Source organism: Lutzomyia longipalpis, chromosome 4 (assembly GCF_024334085.1).
Source record: "Lutzomyia longipalpis isolate SR_M1_2022 chromosome 4, ASM2433408v1".
Taxonomy (NCBI): domain Eukaryota; kingdom Metazoa; phylum Arthropoda; class Insecta; order Diptera; family Psychodidae; genus Lutzomyia; species Lutzomyia longipalpis.
The window spans coordinates 1852209-1870956 of NC_074710.1; the positions used below are offsets into that span (position 1 = coordinate 1852209).

The 18748-nt window shown below is 33.1% G+C and overlaps 2 protein-coding genes across 7 annotated transcripts in view; both read left to right on the forward strand.

Moving 5' to 3' along the window:
• Positions 1-1504: 1504 nt before the first annotated feature.
• LOC129795530 (general transcription factor IIH subunit 1) lies at positions 1505-5727 on the forward strand. Its single transcript, XM_055836912.1, has 5 exons — positions 1505-1591; positions 2116-2920; positions 4318-5090; positions 5171-5346; positions 5424-5727. Exons 2-5 carry the CDS (start codon positions 2226-2228, stop codon positions 5541-5543), a joined length of 1764 nt encoding a protein of 587 aa, XP_055692887.1. The 5' UTR covers positions 1505-1591; positions 2116-2225; the 3' UTR covers positions 5544-5727.
• Positions 5728-6172: 445 nt separating this feature from the next.
• The window catches only part of LOC129795525 (rho GTPase-activating protein 20), a 31619-nt gene continuing 19043 nt past the window's right edge, over positions 6173-18748 (forward strand). For 3 of the 6 annotated variants that reach the window (XM_055836895.1, XM_055836897.1, XM_055836894.1), the window contains exons 1-2: positions 6173-7072; positions 17322-17523. In XM_055836895.1, the coding sequence (XP_055692870.1) occupies positions 6633-7072; positions 17322-17523 (642 nt within the window). In that variant the 5' untranslated portion in view covers positions 6173-6632. The remainder of the gene's footprint in view (positions 7073-17321; positions 17524-18748) is intronic. The other 3 variants (XR_008751134.1, XM_055836898.1, XM_055836896.1) reach the window with 2 other exon arrangements.

Here is an 18748-nt window from a genome sequence, read left to right on the forward strand (position 1 = left end):
ATACGATATTGAAATGAAAGGTCAAAGTAACTTTGAAATTCGAAAATATTATTTTTAAATAAATCCCAAAATATTAGATCAATTATTTTAAATCTTTATATGGTTAGTTAGAGTTAAAAAAAGGTACTTTTAACTAAATTAGAATAATTACGAAATAATATTTACTGAGATATCTATTGGAAATGTTGTGTCTTGTATTTCTAACATTTTGCACCAGTTACCCTATCCCCCGCAAAAAAACCAAACTACTTACCCAAAAAGAATTTATTTTTACCAACATGATAAAGCGCGTAGCACCCTCGCAAAAACCCAATTACCGAAACAGAATTTTTCATTGCGAAAATAATTGAAATAAACGAAAAACGTTCTTAAAACCCTCGCACTGCCATGAGGGGTAGGTGACCGACCCCAGAGTTCTATCTCTAGCTATTACGCCCTAATTCTTAGACATTTAGAACCGATCTTTTAGAAATAAGTTTCTTGGTTATCTGAGAAGATTGTATCAAAATTTGAGGTCAATCCATCCACCAGAAAAAAAGTTATTAACATAAATGTAAGAAGAGGGAATTCAAATATTGGTGTAACGGTTGAATTTATTCCATTTTCTCTTCGCTTTGTCACTCTGAGTCTCTTTCTTGATCATTCTAAACTGAAAAGACTCAATGAAAAATTTATTAAAAAATCCATTTAAAAATTATTTCTGTGTTCTAAAATAGACAAAAGATAAAAGAGTACCAATGAGTTTAATAATGCACATTTGACCGAAAGATTTCGGTCTATGAAGTCGGTCACTACCCCCATGGCAATGGACTTAAGTATTTTGGTCATAGTGTACGAAGAGTTAAAAAAAATGAGGTATATTCTGATAAAAATCTTTTCTTTTTTTTCTAAGAATTAAAAAGTTGGAAGATTTTGACAGGTGAATATTTTGGAATCGTTCTATTTTCGTTCTAGAAAAGAAAAACAAAGAATTTGTTGTCGAGGAAAAGTCAAAAGATCTCTGAAGAGGCCCGGAAAAGTAATTTTCTTTCAAAAATTCAATTAAAGGAATAAAATGTCAAAATCCTGTAAGATTTTTTCCAGAATATCAAAAATCTTATAATTGACAAATTTTAATTAAAAGGAAAGAAAAAATTATCAGTATCTACCCTAAGAACGTAGTTTGCTTTTTTGCAAGGGCGCTACGCGCTTAACCATATATATTTGAATAAAAGTAGTAAGTAGTCTCTCTATAACAAATATTGAAAAGATATCAATTTCATACTACTACGACTTGCTATCCGTACATGTAGAAAAAACCCTATATAAATTAAAATTAAAATTTTGATGAATCTGAGTTTGAGTTTTTATAGTATTTTTTGTAAAACTCTCAAATGAGACAGCGCGTTTCAATAGAAAGAGAAAATTATTCCGATAGTCCGATAGTCCTATTCCCAATCGATAGTTTTCGATAGTCGAAGCTATCGATAACTATCGATAAATATCGATGGTTTTTGCATCTCTAGAACAGACCAACGAAATAAAATTGCACATGGCGGCCGCCACAAAACGTTCCTTCGGGGATCTCGTGGAAATTTTGTGAAATGTAAAGGTAATCCGGTTGCATTGTGTGACAATTTTTGTGTGGGGACGTGCATGAGTATTCTGCGGATGAGTTGAGTGTGGAGAACGGGGCATTTTGCGGGGAATTTCCCGGGAAAATGCGGATTTTCCTACGGAAGCCCAGTCATTCTGTGATGTCGAAGATTTGTGAAATTACATCACAAGGGGCCTTTTTGGCCGCCGTGGAAATTCTCCGGAAAAGGGCGTTCCTATGTGCCGGGTTTCTTCTTCTTGCTCTCTCCATTTGTGGGGGGTCAAGGGGTGCCTTGGGGGGCTTCTTGGCTATCAAAATAGAATTGTCTGTTGTGGGAATATTTGCGCAGTGTCTTTCAATGGGGGGGTTTCAACAGAAAAAAATTCAATGACCTTTTTTTTCCTACTTAACCCAATAATAGCATCTCGCATCTCAGTGAGCCTTGAGGGAATTTTTTGCCCCAAAAAATTGTTTTTCGCAATTTTTTTGTTTTCTGTGGGTGTGTTTAATTTAACAAAAGAAAAAATTGAAATTTTCAGATTCCATCGCGAGATTCTGCCTGAAGCAAGTGACAAAGATCTGAAAGTCTAGCACGACACGGAACTCTGGGACGGGGGTTGGAACCTCAAACAAAAAAAATTGAGCCGCCATGACGACGAGTAGTGAGGATGTTCTGCTTCAAATGAGCGAAGTGCGCTACAAGAAGGGCGACGGGACGCTGTATGTGATGAATGAGCGTGTGGCATGGATGGCTGAGCATCGGGACACAGTGGCGGTGTCCCATCGTTTTCAGGACATCAAATTGCAGAAAATCTCACCGGAGGGAAAGCCAAAGGTCCAGCTGCAGGTGGTACTACACGATGGGAACAGCTCCACGTTCCACTTTGTCAATCGCAACGGCGTAGCCGCTCAGATTGCCGACAGGGACAAAGTGAAGGAGCTCCTGCAGCAGCTTTTGCCAAATTTCAAGAAGAAAGTCAACAAGGAGCTGGAGGAGAAGAACCGCATTCTCATGGAGCATCCGAATCTCCTGCAACTCTACCGGGATTTGGTGATAACCAAAGTGTTGAGTAGTGAGGAATTCTGGGCGACGCACGCGAAGCAATACACACAGAATCAGGGGGCACTCAAGCAGGATATTGGTGTCTCTGGTGCCTTCTTGGCTGACATTAAGCCACAGACGGATGGATGCAATGGGTTGCGCTACAATCTCACGGCGGACATCATTCAGTGCATCTTCAAGACATATCCAGCCGTTAAGCGCAAATATCAGGAGCACGTACCAGCCAAGCTAAGTGAATCGGAGTTTTGGACCAAGTTTTTTCAATCACATTACTTTCACAGGTGAGATTTTACTATTTTCTTTTATTGGTTTGTCCAATATTTATTCGGATTTCTAACCGAACAATTAGCAGTTTCACTTCAAATCATTATGAAAACACTATATTTTGTCAAAATTTATGGGAAATTGCACTTTTTTCTTTCAACTCTAGCGCCTCCCGATTTGGAGTCAGCACCCCCAAATTTGGCATGATAAAACTTGATTATGATTCTGATCATTTGGCGGTGAAATTTTAAAAATATCTTAATTCAATAAAAAGTTATGAGCATTTAATTTCGTGACTATATCGCTCCGCCATCCTGTATTTACCATTACATTCAATGGGGATGAATGAGACAGAAAATTAAAATTGTACCTACTGAATTTATGTCAATATCTTAGGTTAGAAATCCGTGAAAATGTTGGAAAAACTAATAATATTCATTCATTAATTTGAAATAAGTTGTTTGGAAAATGAAATTGATGTAAATAAGAAGAAGAATTTACGTATCAATCAAAGGTGGAGAGCTCCGATTGGATGAGAAATTCTTGAAAAACCTTTTAATTGGCTACCTCCCTGCATTGCTTAGAGGGTGGAGCTTCGGTGAAAGATTAATTTGAACGGAGTAAAAATTGATTTATTTCATTTTTCATTTTAAATTCAAATAAATCCTTGTAAAGTACGTCTTCCTTCAAGCTCCTTTTTTTTCCTTCAACCGGTTAACCCTTTTTTTTATCCATAAAGTCAAAACTTAATATTTTCTTTTCTTTTTGCTTTAAAATTAATTCTAAAATAGAGTTTCTTGACGCTCTCGAACCCCCTCCAATATTCCAGAAAGTTCTGAAATCAATAAAAATCAAATTTATTGCAATTTCTCTAATTTATTCGACCTCAATACGTACCTTTATATAGGAGGTATTTTGTACCTATTTTCACACGATTTTCCCTTTAAATATTAAATTGTTTTTAAATACAAGTCACAAAAGCTCTCACCCCCCTTTTAATGAAATAAATGTGAGGGAACCTTGAGAAAATTACAAGGCACGTGTACATAAAAAAAATGCTCAACTAGTTCAACATAGAAATCAATAACGGGGTTCGATTTTGTAGAAAATATTTTCATTCTTTTAATTATTTGTTCTGCATTGTAAATAATGTGGAATATGTCTTACAATCATAGCTAAAATATATTTAAACTTATTTTTAGGGAATTTTTAGAACCATATTTTCAACAAAAAAAAGACATTTCAAGAATTTCTTCTGAATCTTTAACGATTTTAAGGATTTCTTGGTCGCTGAATACAATCCATTATTTAGCTTATTATTTTTTATTTTATTTTATTGTCTTTGTAGAGACTTTTCCAAAAGTCTTTTTCAAAATAAATTATAAAATTAATTGAAAAAAAATGAAAATTTTAGGGATAGAATCACTGCCGGAACCAAAGATATCTTCAGTGAATGCGGCAAGATAGATGATCAAGCACTTAAAGTGGCTGTGGCAGAAGCATCGGGTGATCCACTTCTTGATATACGATTATTTGGTGATAATTCACTTGAGGATGGCTTCGGTGGTGCCTCAATGGATCGCAATGTGGTCAATAGTGGCAATATTGTGCATCAAAATATGATAAAGCGCTTCAATCAGCACTCAATAATGGTGCTAAAAACATGCGCAAATGCAACACAAATCACCACCTCCTGTTCCAAATCACATGAGAGTAACAATAGGAATAATTTGAATTCCTCGTCATTGGAGAATTCAGCGACATCCACAACGAATGGTGTTGGCACAAAGGATGGCAATGGGATTGCAAGTAGATCCCAATCACCATTGCCACCAGTTACCAAGCGTGCCAGAATAATGGATAAGATTGTCTATGAGGATCTCATGGGGAATCCGGAGGATGATGAGGCGGCAAATGCGGAGAAGATGCAGTTGAATTTGACAAAAGTCGAGCGGTATCTGCATGGCCCTGTTGCGGCGTCAAGTACACCGGGAGGAGGGAGTGATGGGGATGTACCAATGTTGGATTTGGATTCCGTACAGATACACCTGTTTAATTTGACGGATTCATGGAATGCACGAACACCCCACAAAGTGCTCGTGAGTGCAACATCGGCTGTCAATGCGTTGAGTGAATTGAGTCCGGGTGGGGCTCTAATGCCGGGCTTCCAGGAGCAATCTCTTGCCCGTGAGTAATTTGTTTTCTTTTCTCTAAAATTTATTTTGATTTAAAAAAATATATATATTTTTCCTTGATAAATTTCACAGAATTAGTGCCTCCAGAAGCTGAGAAAGAGCTGAAGAATTTGTATTTATCCCTATCGGAGTTGCTGCGGCATTTTTGGACGTCATTTCCACCCACAACGCCCGAGTTGGAAGCCAAAGTTGTGAAAATGCACGAAGCATTGCAACGGTATCAGATGGCAAAATTAAAACCATTTGAGGTGAGAAAAAAAAACAAAAGAAAAGAAAAGGGAAAGAGGATTTATTTAAAAAAAATTAAATAATTTATTTGCAATAGGAACGTGCCATTCGAGAATTTTCACCGGTCGGTGCCTCATTAACACTCCATTTGAATCAATTACTTCAAGCGGCTGATCGTAAGTTCGCCAAATGGCGGGAGATAAAGATGCGGCGGTAGCCCACAATTTCAATTTTTTAATTAATTATTGGTAAATAAAAAAAATAAACAATACAACACAAAATATAACCCATTGCTATTATGGATTTATTTAAACAGAAAGGATAAAAAACACGAAAAAGAAAACATTTAAACATCCAACACGAATTTCGTGAGAGAATAAAATTCGTTCTTTGAGAAAAAATTGTAGTTTTTCCTTTGATTCTGACGACTCTGATTTTGAAGGCCTGAGGAAGATTGTATTGGAATCGAAAAGTCGGCTTTTTGAAAGAGGGTTGATTGTTTTTATTTATTTTGCTTAAATTCTTCTTTTTAGGGCTCTTTTTGGCTAAAAAATTACAATCTTTAGATCATTTTGAACATTTATTTTTGCAAAAATGGCAAAAATAAAGTAAATTATTGAAAATTCATTCAATTTTTGGTTATCCATAAGACATGTCCTATGATTATCCACACTATTATCCCACGATACGACAAATATTTTATGTGGAAGAGTATCGTGCGAGTAAACTAATAGTGCACGTGTGAGCGAGAGAATCGAGGTGAGATGGCACGGAAAAATATATCTTTGTCTCACTTCTTCCTCAATCAGCAGCGCCAAGAAATTGCCGCGGTGTTCTCGGAAAGTTTTCAAAATCTTCAGTCGCTCGCGTAAATTGTTTGCGATCACTCGCATTTTTCTCGACTGGTGGAGTACCTATTTTCTTTCTCGTGTGTCAAAATGCTGGACATATTTGTGCAAAAATGTGATATTTTGTGCCCATAGAGTGGCGGTGTGCGCGTGCATAAAGTTGACTTTTCCGCGGAAAATCTTTCCACAAAACATGAAATCGTAGGAAGCGCGTATGACAATTGAACGAGGAGCGAAGAAAATTGTTTTCCCCTCCCACCCTCGTCACCTTTCCCTGTCAAACTACTGCAGTGTGGTGCGTCCCAATTGATTCCTTTCCGGAAAGTCTGTGGGGCCACGCCGTGTGTGTGTGTGGGGGCGCCAAAGTGCGGTGAAAAGAGAATCAAAAGGGAAGTGAGATTGTTTGTGGGTGTTTTGAGAAGGCAGGAAAAGAAGTTCCGGAAGTGGTTGGAGGAGAAATGAGCAGCTGGGCAGCTCGGATGCATCGACATGCTGCAAATTTGGGCAGTGTTGTTACCAGCTGTGGCCATCCGGATCCCGGACCGTACCCTCATCGATTGGAAAAAGTGAAATTCGGCATTCCACTCGATGAGGTGTGCAAGAATGATATCCCCGGGCCACTCCTTGTGCTCATCCTCAAGCTCAACAAGGAGGCCCCACAGCGAAAGGATGTCTTCCGCGCACCCGGACACCAGGGGGCCATTAAGAAGCTCATCCACTTCCTCCAGGCGGGACGCCTGGTTAATGTGGACAACTATTCCGTGTACACAATCGCCAGTGTCCTCAAGAAGTTCCTTCGCAAAATTCCGGGTGGGGTCTTTGGGCGTCAGGGTGAGGCTGAACTCTTTGCCATTGTGGACATACCCAGTGAGGATGAGCAGCAGGAGAGAATTCACAGGTAAATCCAATCATTTTCTCTCTCTCCCCCTTGAATCCTTTCCCACTGCATCGCCCCCACAAGTCCACTCCACACACACACACAGGTCATTGGCTCCCATTCCACTCACCCACATGCAATTGCAGAGAGACGCAACAATATGGGATAATAATGATTTAATTAACTCAAACAGAGTCTCTCACACTGATGGTGGTGGTGGTCAGGAGAACGATGCAATTTGAAATTCCTCACAATGTAAATTCATAATACACATTCACCTCCCATGTGGGTTGGACGGTATGCCACAACCATCCCTGATATGACTGATTAGCTTCCATAATCTAAATACTTTTTGCTTTGATGGCAAAAAAAGTAATAATCGCAGTGCAAATGAGCAATATAAGTCAACAGAATTGCTTCCTATGACTTATTTTAGCTAACTCCCTATTGACTCATGGTATAAATTTGCCTTTAGTCTCTCTCTGATAAGAAACCAACCTGAATGAATGAATGGGTCATTGAGAGTACAGTGTCAAAAATAGTGGAGCACTGCCATTAACCTTTAAATGGCCAATAAGCGCCTGTTGTAAAAAGTATCTATTGTATCGATTAATGAATGCAATCGATTAAAGGATCGACATCTTTTGGATTGTTTTGTCAGGAATTTGTTAATCCTTGTAATTTTAAGAGAATAATTAATTTTAATAAAGATTTGTTAAAACTTATATTTACAGATATTTTCATTTGAATAACTAATCCATTCAAGCCTAGAAAGTCCTAAGAACCATTTTATTCCTTCTTAGATGCTTTAAAGAAATTCGTGTAGTTCCAGACCGAAAAATTTAAAGAAAATTGGTCCGTTTTGAGGAACTATTCAACTTCCGGAAAATCTTATTTATTCCTCTATCCCGGAAAAGATTCCATTTAATCCTTAAAAATATACTTCAAGACTTCAGATAATAAATAAACAGGTTAAAGTCTCGAAATACTGGAAATCATTCACAATCCTCAAAATAGTTTAAAAAAAAAATTCCGGAACTTAAATTATTTTGTTTTTTTTGAGAATTTTTCTTGAAAAAGACAATTAGGAAAATCTTTAAAATAGGTTTGGAATGAGATTTTTCTGTGCTAATTCTTTTTATAAAGTTTGCTGGACTAGATTTTGCTATTAGGTACTGAAAAATTTAGATTTCTTCTAATCGATTATTTTGTCCCAAAATGCTAGGAGAGAAAAAACTTTTCTAGGTTAAGAATTACACGCGAAAAAAAATTAAATATGATTTTTTAATATTAGAAAATAACGTCAAACTTGTGAAAGAAACGTCAACTCATTGTCTAGTTTTTGAAGATTGCACTAAAAAGAGAAAGAAAAGAAATCACAGTGAGTCCTTTAAAAAACGTTATAAAACATCGTCAAATGTTAAAAGAAAAACGACAATTGTTAGAAAATAAACCAAAAAGAATAAAACATCATCGTCAAACGTTAAGAGAAAACATCAAAACTTTAGAAATCAACACTTCCGGTCAAGATAAACTTTAAGAAAAAAAGGAAGAAGTTAGAAACAACCACAGATTACAAAATAACGTCAAACGTTTCAAAAAAAAAAAAGTCAAAATTGTCAAAAACGGTAAATTTGAATGCAACATCCGTTAATATGGTTTAGCTATCTTTCTCTTTCAATCTCAATAAACTTTGAACTCATTTTTTAATTCGATTTTTTAAATCTCCTTTGAATAAATAAAATAAAAAAGATATGTCACTTTAATAAATATCTAACTACGTCCCTGAAAAATAATTCATGAATCATCCATAGAAGTGTGCTCAACTATTTTACGTACATCACTGTTTATAAGATTTTGAGTTTGATAAAATGTCTCAAATAGATAAAAATCATAAAAGGTAGCAAAAATAAAGAAAAATCTAATAGGGGTTTTGTCTCTGAAATTAGGAAATGGATATGCACATACAAAATTAAATTACTTTCCAATTTAATTACTTATAGGCCATGTTAAAAATTAAAGAAGAAAAAAATAGTGGGCAGGAAATGAGTGAAATTACAACAAAATAAAATTTCACCAAATTAATGATCAAAAATAAATATAATATTGAAATTGGTTTTAGTTTGTGGTAAAGAGAGAGAGAGAGAGATGATGGTGAAGAAGTTATAACAACTCTTCCAGTTTCAATTGTAATTTGTTTTTTATTATGACCTCGTAGTATTAAAGAGGTTTTGACATGGTGAAAATGGAGAAAATGAATGGATGATAAGTGTTTTGTTAATTAGAGACTTCTTGAGCAAGAGAGAAGTGTGTGCTTGTGAATAAATTTAGTTTTGCACTGAAATTTTTAATGAGAATAACACAAAAAAAAACAGAATTTCATGTAAAGCACTCACAGAGTCCACTTGAAAGTGTCACAATTTAATTGTTGCGTAGGTTGCGTATCAAAAGTCTCTCTCTCTCTCTCTCTCTCGATGAATGTTTTTTTTTTTCGTGGTAATGTAGCAAGTACATACATAAATGTACAAATGCTAAAGAAGACTTAAATTCTCCACAAAATGATTCATAAGTTGTTGGAGCAATTGCAAAACATCGTCATCATCATATTCTATGTGTGATCGCCCTATCAAGGCACTTTGCTTTTGCGGTTCATCTGCTGCTGTTGCTACTTCTACTTCTATGCTAGGGTGCCTCAATTGAAGTCCCATTAGCATATTATGTATAATTCGTATAATTAGTTCACGAGAAATGATGCAACATCCTTAAAGGGAAACCAAACTTGCTAAAGTGATTCATTAAGAGCATTGTGACGAAAGTTGCATCAATTTTCTTATCATCCAATCGATTTATGTGCCTATACGCACATTTACAGGCATAAATATGCTTTTATTTCTGGGTCAGACTATGTATAATTTGAATTTTTTTATGCTCATCATGCTCATTAAAATCAATTACAAAGACTCTCAAAAAATTTGCCTTTATTCCCAAATTTTTTTTTAACCTCCAAAGACACATAATTTCTCATTTGGAAAATTGCTCTCCCAGTTAAAAGAGGGAAAAGAAAATGGGAATTTATGTATTTATGTTGTGCACTTGTGTGACATTTTGATAAATTGCACAGAAAATATATCTTTAATTTGGCTGAAAATTCATTTTTTTTTAACCTAAAGCTTCTGTATTTGTAAGAACTTTCTTTTTTTTAACCTTTGGTATGCCGAATAAGGATCTTGTAGAGACCATAACGTTAAATTTGCATCAACTATTTTCTAAAATTATTTATTCATTAGAAAGAGGTTCTAATATCCCTAAATGAAAGCAACTAAACAAAAATCTTCTGGATTATCAAAATTTTTCTAAAATAATTTGTTAAAAGGTTTGGGGGTTCCACAATGATTCACTAAAATGGCTTTAGAAAGGTGAGATATGTACTTTTCAAAAACGTAAAGTTTTGTAAAACAGTTAACTATATCCGGATATATGGACGCACAAACCTGGGTTAAAAAAAAACCATTTTTGCTCACTCGGAAACTTTTGGCGGGTAGTGTATACCATACTCTAAAACTTTTTCTTAGCTTAGCAAAAAAAAATCAATAAACCTTTTAAATCCTTAATATTTTTTTTTTTAATTTACAAGGTTAGTTGTGGAAAGGTTGGCTTCTAAACGGTTAAAACGGTTAAACTATATCCTTTAGAGAACTTTTTTGAACTAAACTTATAGACTTTTTTCATTTTTGACATAGAAATCTTTTTATAACGTTTATTGTTTTTATTTTTAGCGGTTTTTAAAACATTTGAAAAACAACTTGAGTTTTTTTTTATCTAATTTTTAGGCCGAATTTTAGAATATTTAATTTGATGTCTTAAGAAACCTACGTCACTGAAAAAAAAAATGTGTGCAAAATCCTAATAATTCTTTTCCCAATAAGGCTAAATTAATTTTCTTTCCTGACTCTTAAGGGATGATTTTTAACGTTGAATTGAAGAGAAAAGGGCACTAAAACATTACACATTCTAACCTAGTTTTTGTTAGACTAAAATAAAGAATCATTGCGTGTTATTTCTCCACCCATATAGCTCAATAAATAAAATAGTTTAAATTTTTCAAAGTGATTGAGGAAGGTTTTATTTTCTAACGTATAGTGTGAGAAAGGAAGTACAACGGAGTATACGCAATGGGTATGAGTACAATGACAGAAATTTGATTTTGTCCCAAATTACAGACAATTTGCATACAATGCACATGAATTCCTCTAACAATATAAAAGTTCTTCCATTGTGTGAGGGAAGAGTAGCATAATACCTTTGCGCATATATTTTAGTTGGTCAGTTTTTCGTTGTTGCTGAAATGTGCTTTTGTGTTTGCGCGCACAGGGAGAATGAAGTCAAAATGGGAGGAGGAGGAGGAGAGAAGTGAAGAATGTGCGGAAAAAAGGGAAAGTTCAGTGAGCCCCAATGACTTCATAATAAAGAGTAGAAGAGCCCCATAGTGATGGCACATTGGCAGGCAAGAATGAGGAGATATGGGTGCTAAAGTTTTAGTGGAGGAGGAAGAAGAAAGTGGGTCACAATTTAGCAAAAATCTCATTGGAAAGTTTCACACTCCAACAGACTAAAAGAGACGATATATAAATGTGCTAAATTACATTTTTATTTTTTTTCTTTCACTTCCCTTTTCCATCTCGCTCATACCCTTTTCTCATATGAAAATGCAACACTATATAGATTTAAAATTTCTATATAATTTAATGCTTCTGCATAAAAAACATTACGATAGGAAGCCCACTGTTTTCTTTTTTTTTTCCTTCAAGTCATTCACTTGAACAATGCTATTGCCCTCTTATCAATTTCATTTTAATAGTTTTTTTTGCTCTTTTTATTTGAATGAAAATGCCTCTAGAATGGGGTAACACCCATATGGCAATTTAAAAGAAAATAAAAATAAAAATGCTTCTCTTTGTTGTTTGAAAAAAAAAAAACTAAAAATTCTCTGAACCATAACCAGGAAATAGCATACATTTTTGTATTAGTTTAGTTTTTTTTATATAAGTATACTGCGCCGCCATGCCCATGTATGTCACACAATTGAATACACAAAAAAAGAAGAAGAAAAAAGGAGAATTGAGGGAAAGAAAGAATTAATTAAGAATTTCTTTTGGACTTGACCATATTGTTCAACACAGTCTTCATGAGTTTTTTTTCACATTTATTTTTGTACTTTAACCCTTTCGTGTTTATCTGCGTTCTGTGAAGCAAACGTGAAACATTAGATTTTCCCAAATTTAACCCTTTTGCGTTCACGAAAAAACTTGGAAACATTCGATTTTTTTTCATTTTTTCATTTAATGTATTTTTAATTTAAAAAAAAAACTATTAAAGTAATAATAAAAATTCGGTAAAATCCAATAACAGAAAAGATCTAATGTTTCTTTGTTTTATGAAGACGTGAAAGGGTTAATTCTTTAAAAAAAGTTGCGTGTTAGGAAAAAAAGGAACTTAGTTTGTCAAACAAAATAAAAAGATTTGCACAGCGATTGCCCACTTTATCTCTTTAAATGTTTCAAAACAATGTCAATGTTTCATCGCTGATTTTATCGTTGTGAAACATTTTGTCCATTTCTTGGCCCAATTTTAGATTTTTCATTCTGAAATCTGAATCTGAATCCGAAATAATTTTTTTTTTCAGTGTAAAATCTATGCTAAAAGTATCAAAACATTAAAGTTGTTTCATATTCTCCTTCATTGACATTATTATGTAGGTACATATTAAATTAGTTGTCACCACACAACTATTAATAATTTTTTGCGTTGAAAAGAAAATAAAGCAAAATATTTTGCAACAACCCAATAATTTATTTAATGATTGCATTTATATTTCTATTAGTCATATTCTTCACGCAGTTTGTATTGCTTGAATAATGTTGATTTTGTATTGAGAGTAAATGATAAAAATAAATGAAAGAAAAAAAATAAATTACGACTTTATTGATTTTAATCACTATCGCATGTATAAAGAGAGACAAAGGTGAGAAAAGATTGTAAAGAAGTTGTGACAGAAGTTGAGAGTTTTTGAGTGAGAAGTTATTGTATTTCTCATCATTTTCTCACACTTTGTATGGTTGGAAAATATAGTTTTTTTTATGTTGTACTTTATGCGCAAATAAGTAACATTCTACTAACTTTTGAATAAGTTGATTTTTATGCTTTTGCCATACCCTTCAATCTTTTCTTTTTTTTTCTTTCATTTCCACTTGTGCACCTCTTGTTGTAATTTAGTTGGTATACCACAATCGTGGCATACCAAGTATTGTAATCATCGGAAAAACCGACCACCTCAGATCGGGCTCAAACTTGGTATGAGCAAGTTTTAGACTTCCCACATTACGAAAATGGTGGTGGAAAATTTTTGATCCGGCCGGCCGGCCGTCCTGCCGGTCGCCCAAACTTTGCCTTATATCTTAAGAACGGTAACAGATAGAGACTTCCGGTTTGAAGTTTTCTATAGAAATGTGGGTGTAAAATTTCATTTTTTCACATTTTCAAAATTCAAAATGGCCGCCGTCCGCCATTTTGAAATATCGTGAACCACTTCCCTTATAGTTAGAGGTCTGAAATTTTAGTATGTTGTAGTGCTCAGTGAGATGTTTTCATCAACAAATCATACTTGAAAATCGGTCAAGAGGTTTAGCATATATGGCGGCCTAAAGCAAAAAGTGTTTTTTCAATATAACTCGAGAACGGCTTGACCGATTTTGACCATCTTGGTATCAAATGAAAGGTATTGAGAAGCCCTACAACAGTCTAGAACATTCCAAGTTTCAAAAACATCCGCAAGAGGCGCTAAAATCGAAAACAAAAATTGCCTAACTTTAAGGGGCAATATCTCCGAACATCTGTTATAGATTTCCTTTAAATTTTGATATGTTGTAGCCTGACTCAATATCTATCATCAGTCCGAAAATGAAGAAAATCTATGTCTCCGTTTAGAAGATATAGCCATTTGAAAAATTCTTGAATTTGAAAAGTTCTAAGAGCCATATCTCTTGAACGGTCTGTCCGATTTTGCTCAATTTGGTATCAAATTAAAGGTTTTGCAAAACTCTATAACTTTCCGAAACATCAGAAACCTCTAGAACCATTCCTTGTGGACAAAAAGTGAAAAAAACTGTTTTGGTAGAACAAAAATCCGCCATTTTGTGTTCTGGAGGTGACCTTGAAATGTATCGCAATATACATCAGATTATAGCTTATTTTAATAGCTTTCCATAACTAGTCAAGAAATTTCTGTAGGTCTAATAGAACTTAAGATATTAGCATTTTAATCTGTTAAATTGCTTAATTTTACAAAAAATCGACTTTGCCTACTAATACTACTCACAAATTAAATTACAACGCATAGACTGACCCATCCGCGTTGTGGTATACCAACTCTAATAACTGGACGCGTTATGATTGACTTTTTTTTTCAATTTACTCACTTGCATAGATCAGGGACAAGCAATTATATTGCCTCAATGCAAAAATAAAACTCTTTGCCATTTCACAACAACACAACAATAATACGCTCATTCCTTTTTATCATTTTCAATTACACCATCAATTCTGATTCAAATCGTGATGAAAGAGTCGTGGAGAGACTGAATAAGATTTTTTTTTCTAATTTGCAATATGATACCCCAAGCGGAAATCCGTAGAATTAAAATAAATAAATAATAAGAAAATCAGAAGATAAAGATGTGTGATTTCTAAGCGATTAAATTGCAATATATGGATTAAAGCAAAACTGTTAGATGTGCTAAACTTGAACACATTATTTTACAAATTCATAAATCATAATTTTTTTTTGAGACTTTGTTGTACCGCAATGGCATAAAAAAAGAAATATTTTGAAATTTTTAAAAGTTTCCAAAAACTTTCTGTGGGTGTTTTTCCATAATTCCAGGAATATAATTTGTGGAGGGCAGGTGTATTTTATATACAAAAGTTTCCTCTCAATGAAGAGCCAAATATGGAATTAAAAATAAAAATAAAATAACAAGTTTTCAGAAAGTGAAAGGCATAATAAATTGAGAGAGGCTATAACTAATGATTTTCTGTTTAATTGTTGTTTTATTAGGGGAGACTGGAGTTTAATAAGTTGGATTTATTAAATTGATTTATATTTTGATAAGGAGGTGGGCAAAACTTCAATTACAACGATCTTTTCTCTATTTTTGCAATTTGATTATTATATTTTATTCTGACTGTTAGAATGAAATAAAATTAAATAGAATATTAATATAATTTTATGTATATTTTATATAATATTTTGAATATAATTGTAAATAATTGATTGAATTGAATGAAGAAGAAGAAAAAAAAGAGACAAAGTAGTGAGATGAATGCTTAAAGAGAAAATGCAAAAAAATATTGAAGAATGGATGATTCAGTGAAACGTGAAGCTATGCACACAATGAATATTGTTGTATAAAATGGCGAAGAAGAAGAAGAAGGAATTTTTAAGTCTATTTTCTCTCACACTATCTTTCACTTCTTGCGATTTTTATTCTTTATTTAACAACACACACACACCATTATAACATTTTTGCTCTATAAATTAAAATTCTCTCTAATTTTACTTTCATTTATAAAATGTTGTAAGAAAAAATACTTTTATATGAACAAGTGCAAGAGTTTTATATTTTAAATAATTAACCCTTTCACGTTCATTGCTGACCTAAATGTGAAATATTATTTTTTTTTTATTTAAATTAATTTAATAATTTTTCTCTAGTCGAAAATAAATTAAATCTACAAAGGAATATAGGCTACAGATAACGTTTTGAATGACAGAAAAATCCTTGAAGAGCCATTCACAAAATTCTTTGTTTGATAAGAAGATCAACTTTTCTGTTTTAAGAGGTTGTGAAAGAGTTGATTTTTAAAGATTTTTAATCGATTTAAATTTTATTTGTTAAATTTCTGTTTTTCTAGTAGTCATATATAGGGTAAAATTGCCAATATGTGGCTGAGGGGGTATAATATTGAATTAATAGTTTTTTTTTCTTTATAGTAAGTTTTCGTTCGTAGATCTTACTCAAAAAAATTATTATTTAGAACAGAAGAGATTGATTATTTGCCTAAAAACTTTACCTAATTATCAAAAACAAGTGCATATTAAAAGAGACAAAAAAATACAATAGTGACGTCATCTATTGTATTTTTAAGCAAATCTTTACAGTCTTTTCTGGAGTAATTTCGGAGTGGGAAATTGGAAGTCTCTTTGTCTATTCGTTTTTTTCTGATTCTCTATATTTCGATTGATTCCACAAATTAAGGATTTTTCTGTATAAAAACGAATAATCTCCTTTATTAGTTTTATTTTTGGCGTAGATATAGGTACGTATTATTTTTCTCTATTTTGTATAATAAATAGCATTTTAAAACATTAAATACAATCTTGTCTTGTCTATGTGTATTTTCTTTCTTTTTTCTTTCACTTCTTGCTACAACATGTTTATTTTGTTGACTTTATACTTTCACTGACTGCAGAGATTATGCTTTTTAATGTGCTTACGGGTCATGAAAATAAAAATCAATGCACCAGGTGATGGTGAAAATGTACTGTAAGAGGAAGAGCTTGCTCTAAAACTTTAATTATTTATAGCTAAAAGTACAAAAAGAAAACAATTTAGCGGAATAGAAGAAGAATAAAAAAACATCGTTCGGAAAGACATTTTTTCTTTGTACTAAAACGCCCACTTTTTATGCTCTCTTCCTCAACACTGTTGTACAATATCCGATTGTTTATGTTTTTTTTTCCTCGTCAAATTTATCAATTACAATTTAAACATTCAATCTAAAATGAATTGAAAGCAATTAAGTGCAATAATATATAAATTAGAAAATTTATTTACTGAAAAATATAAATTCTATTTGTATGTTCCACTCTAGTGCGGTGCATTGTTGTTACAAATGTTGTGTAACAATATGTGGAAAAAAAGGGAAATAAAATAGAGTGAGGAGAGAGAAAAAAAAACGAAGAAGTAATATTGCAAAACACTTGGATTAAATTTCCTTTTCCAATTCACGATCTCTCTCTTTTGGTCACTCTGGATAAGTTTTTTTTCCAATGTGGGTGGTTTTGAATGTTGCAGCGATGTTTTTGAATTGGAGATGATGAATAAATTATTATATTTTATTCATGCTTCAATGGGTAATGACTGTGTAGCAATTAATGAATTAATTTTTTTTTCCAATTTTAATAAATTTCTTTTCGGCATTTCTTTTGCAGACTTTTAATGTCACTGCCAGTCCATACACAGCGACTCCTTGTACTGCTGTTTGGAACATTCCGGGTGATTGCCAGTAATGCCGAAAGGGCGGATACGGGGATGACCAGTGAGGCTCTTGGTGTGTCAGTGGCACCCAGTTTTTTTCACTCGTGCGTGAGTGATGGGAAGACGGCACGAATGGAGGATGTTCTTCGGTTTAAGGTAAAATTAATAATAATTAAAGCACATCCACATTACTTTTGTTTTTTTTTTTTTTTGAATATAAAATGCATGAAAAACATCTTAAATTACATTCATAGCACTTCCATAAATTATTATTTATTTTTCTTAAAACAGAAAACTATTTAAAATTTACTTCAAAAGATATTTTTTTATTAGGAAAAAAGTTAAAGTCTCCTCAAATTATTCTTTTTTGTTTAGTTATGTTCTTTTTTTTATCAAGTTAACCTACTTTATTAATTACACGTTCTGTGAAGAAGCATGTGAAAAAATAAATAGAAAATGACACGCATTAGATTTTCGTGACTTTCATGGACATTAGAATACGGGGAAGGTATTAAATTGTTGTTGATTAATACCTGGATAAAGGCTCTTTATGCTTTTTATTAAATTAGGTTAATCTGTTAATAAAATTTCGTTGTTTTCTCAAGTTTTTTTAAACATTTAAAATTAAATTCCTTGCTCCATATTTGACGACTCTACCCTATATCCTTCCCCATTTTTTCTTATTAATAAATTGCCTATTGACGCAATTTTATTTCTTCTATTATATAATATTAATTTAGTTATCATATCTTCAGCTTGTCTTACGACTGAGAAGTTGTGATATGTGTCTCATATATACGTACTGTACATCACAAGAGGGGGGAAACAAACAATCTTTTGTATTTCGAGGTCAAAATATCGAGGGATTTACAGCGTAAATAAATGTTTGATAAATTGATAGTAATTTTTTTCTATGAGAAATATTCCAAAGTGGAAGAATGAAGAGAATAAATCTCATTGAGTCTGCGCCTTTTGTTGATTATTCCATGTGAGAGACATCACACAGACATCTCGTCGACAGCGACCTAAGACAATATTTTAACATTGTTAAATCCATAGGAATTTATTTAAATAATTACGATAGAAATTGTTTCTTTTTTTTTGTTGTTTGAAGACTGCGAAGTACCTATGCTACGAAAAGAAAAACTCCAAACAGAGTAAAAATTATCTTTTCTTATCAAATTAACGATAAGATTCAATTTTTTTTGAATGGGGTATATATGCAAAAATTGTGGCAAAAAAACGAAGAAATTGATTGATTTGGTGGACCTTGAAAGGTCATTTTCTTTACACCACGCGTATTATTGGCCTTTGAGTACAACGCCATTGCTATTGGGTAATAAATGTGCACATGCAATGGCAAAAGTAACAATTTAGTAAC

What these genes read in the sequence shown, in the direction of transcription:
- LOC129795530 (XM_055836912.1), top strand. Translation starts at nt 2,226, where the DNA reads ATGACGACGAGTAGTGAGGATGTTCTGCTTCAAATGAGCGAAGTGCGC. An exon ending in CCAGGAGCAATCTCTTGCCC is followed by an intron (nt 5,091 to 5,170) that starts GTGAGTAATTTG and finishes TAAATTTCACAG; the next exon opens with AATTAGTGCCTCCAGAAGCT. An exon ending in CAAAATTAAAACCATTTGAG is followed by an intron (nt 5,347 to 5,423) that starts GTGAGAAAAAAA and finishes TATTTGCAATAG; the next exon opens with GAACGTGCCATTCGAGAATT.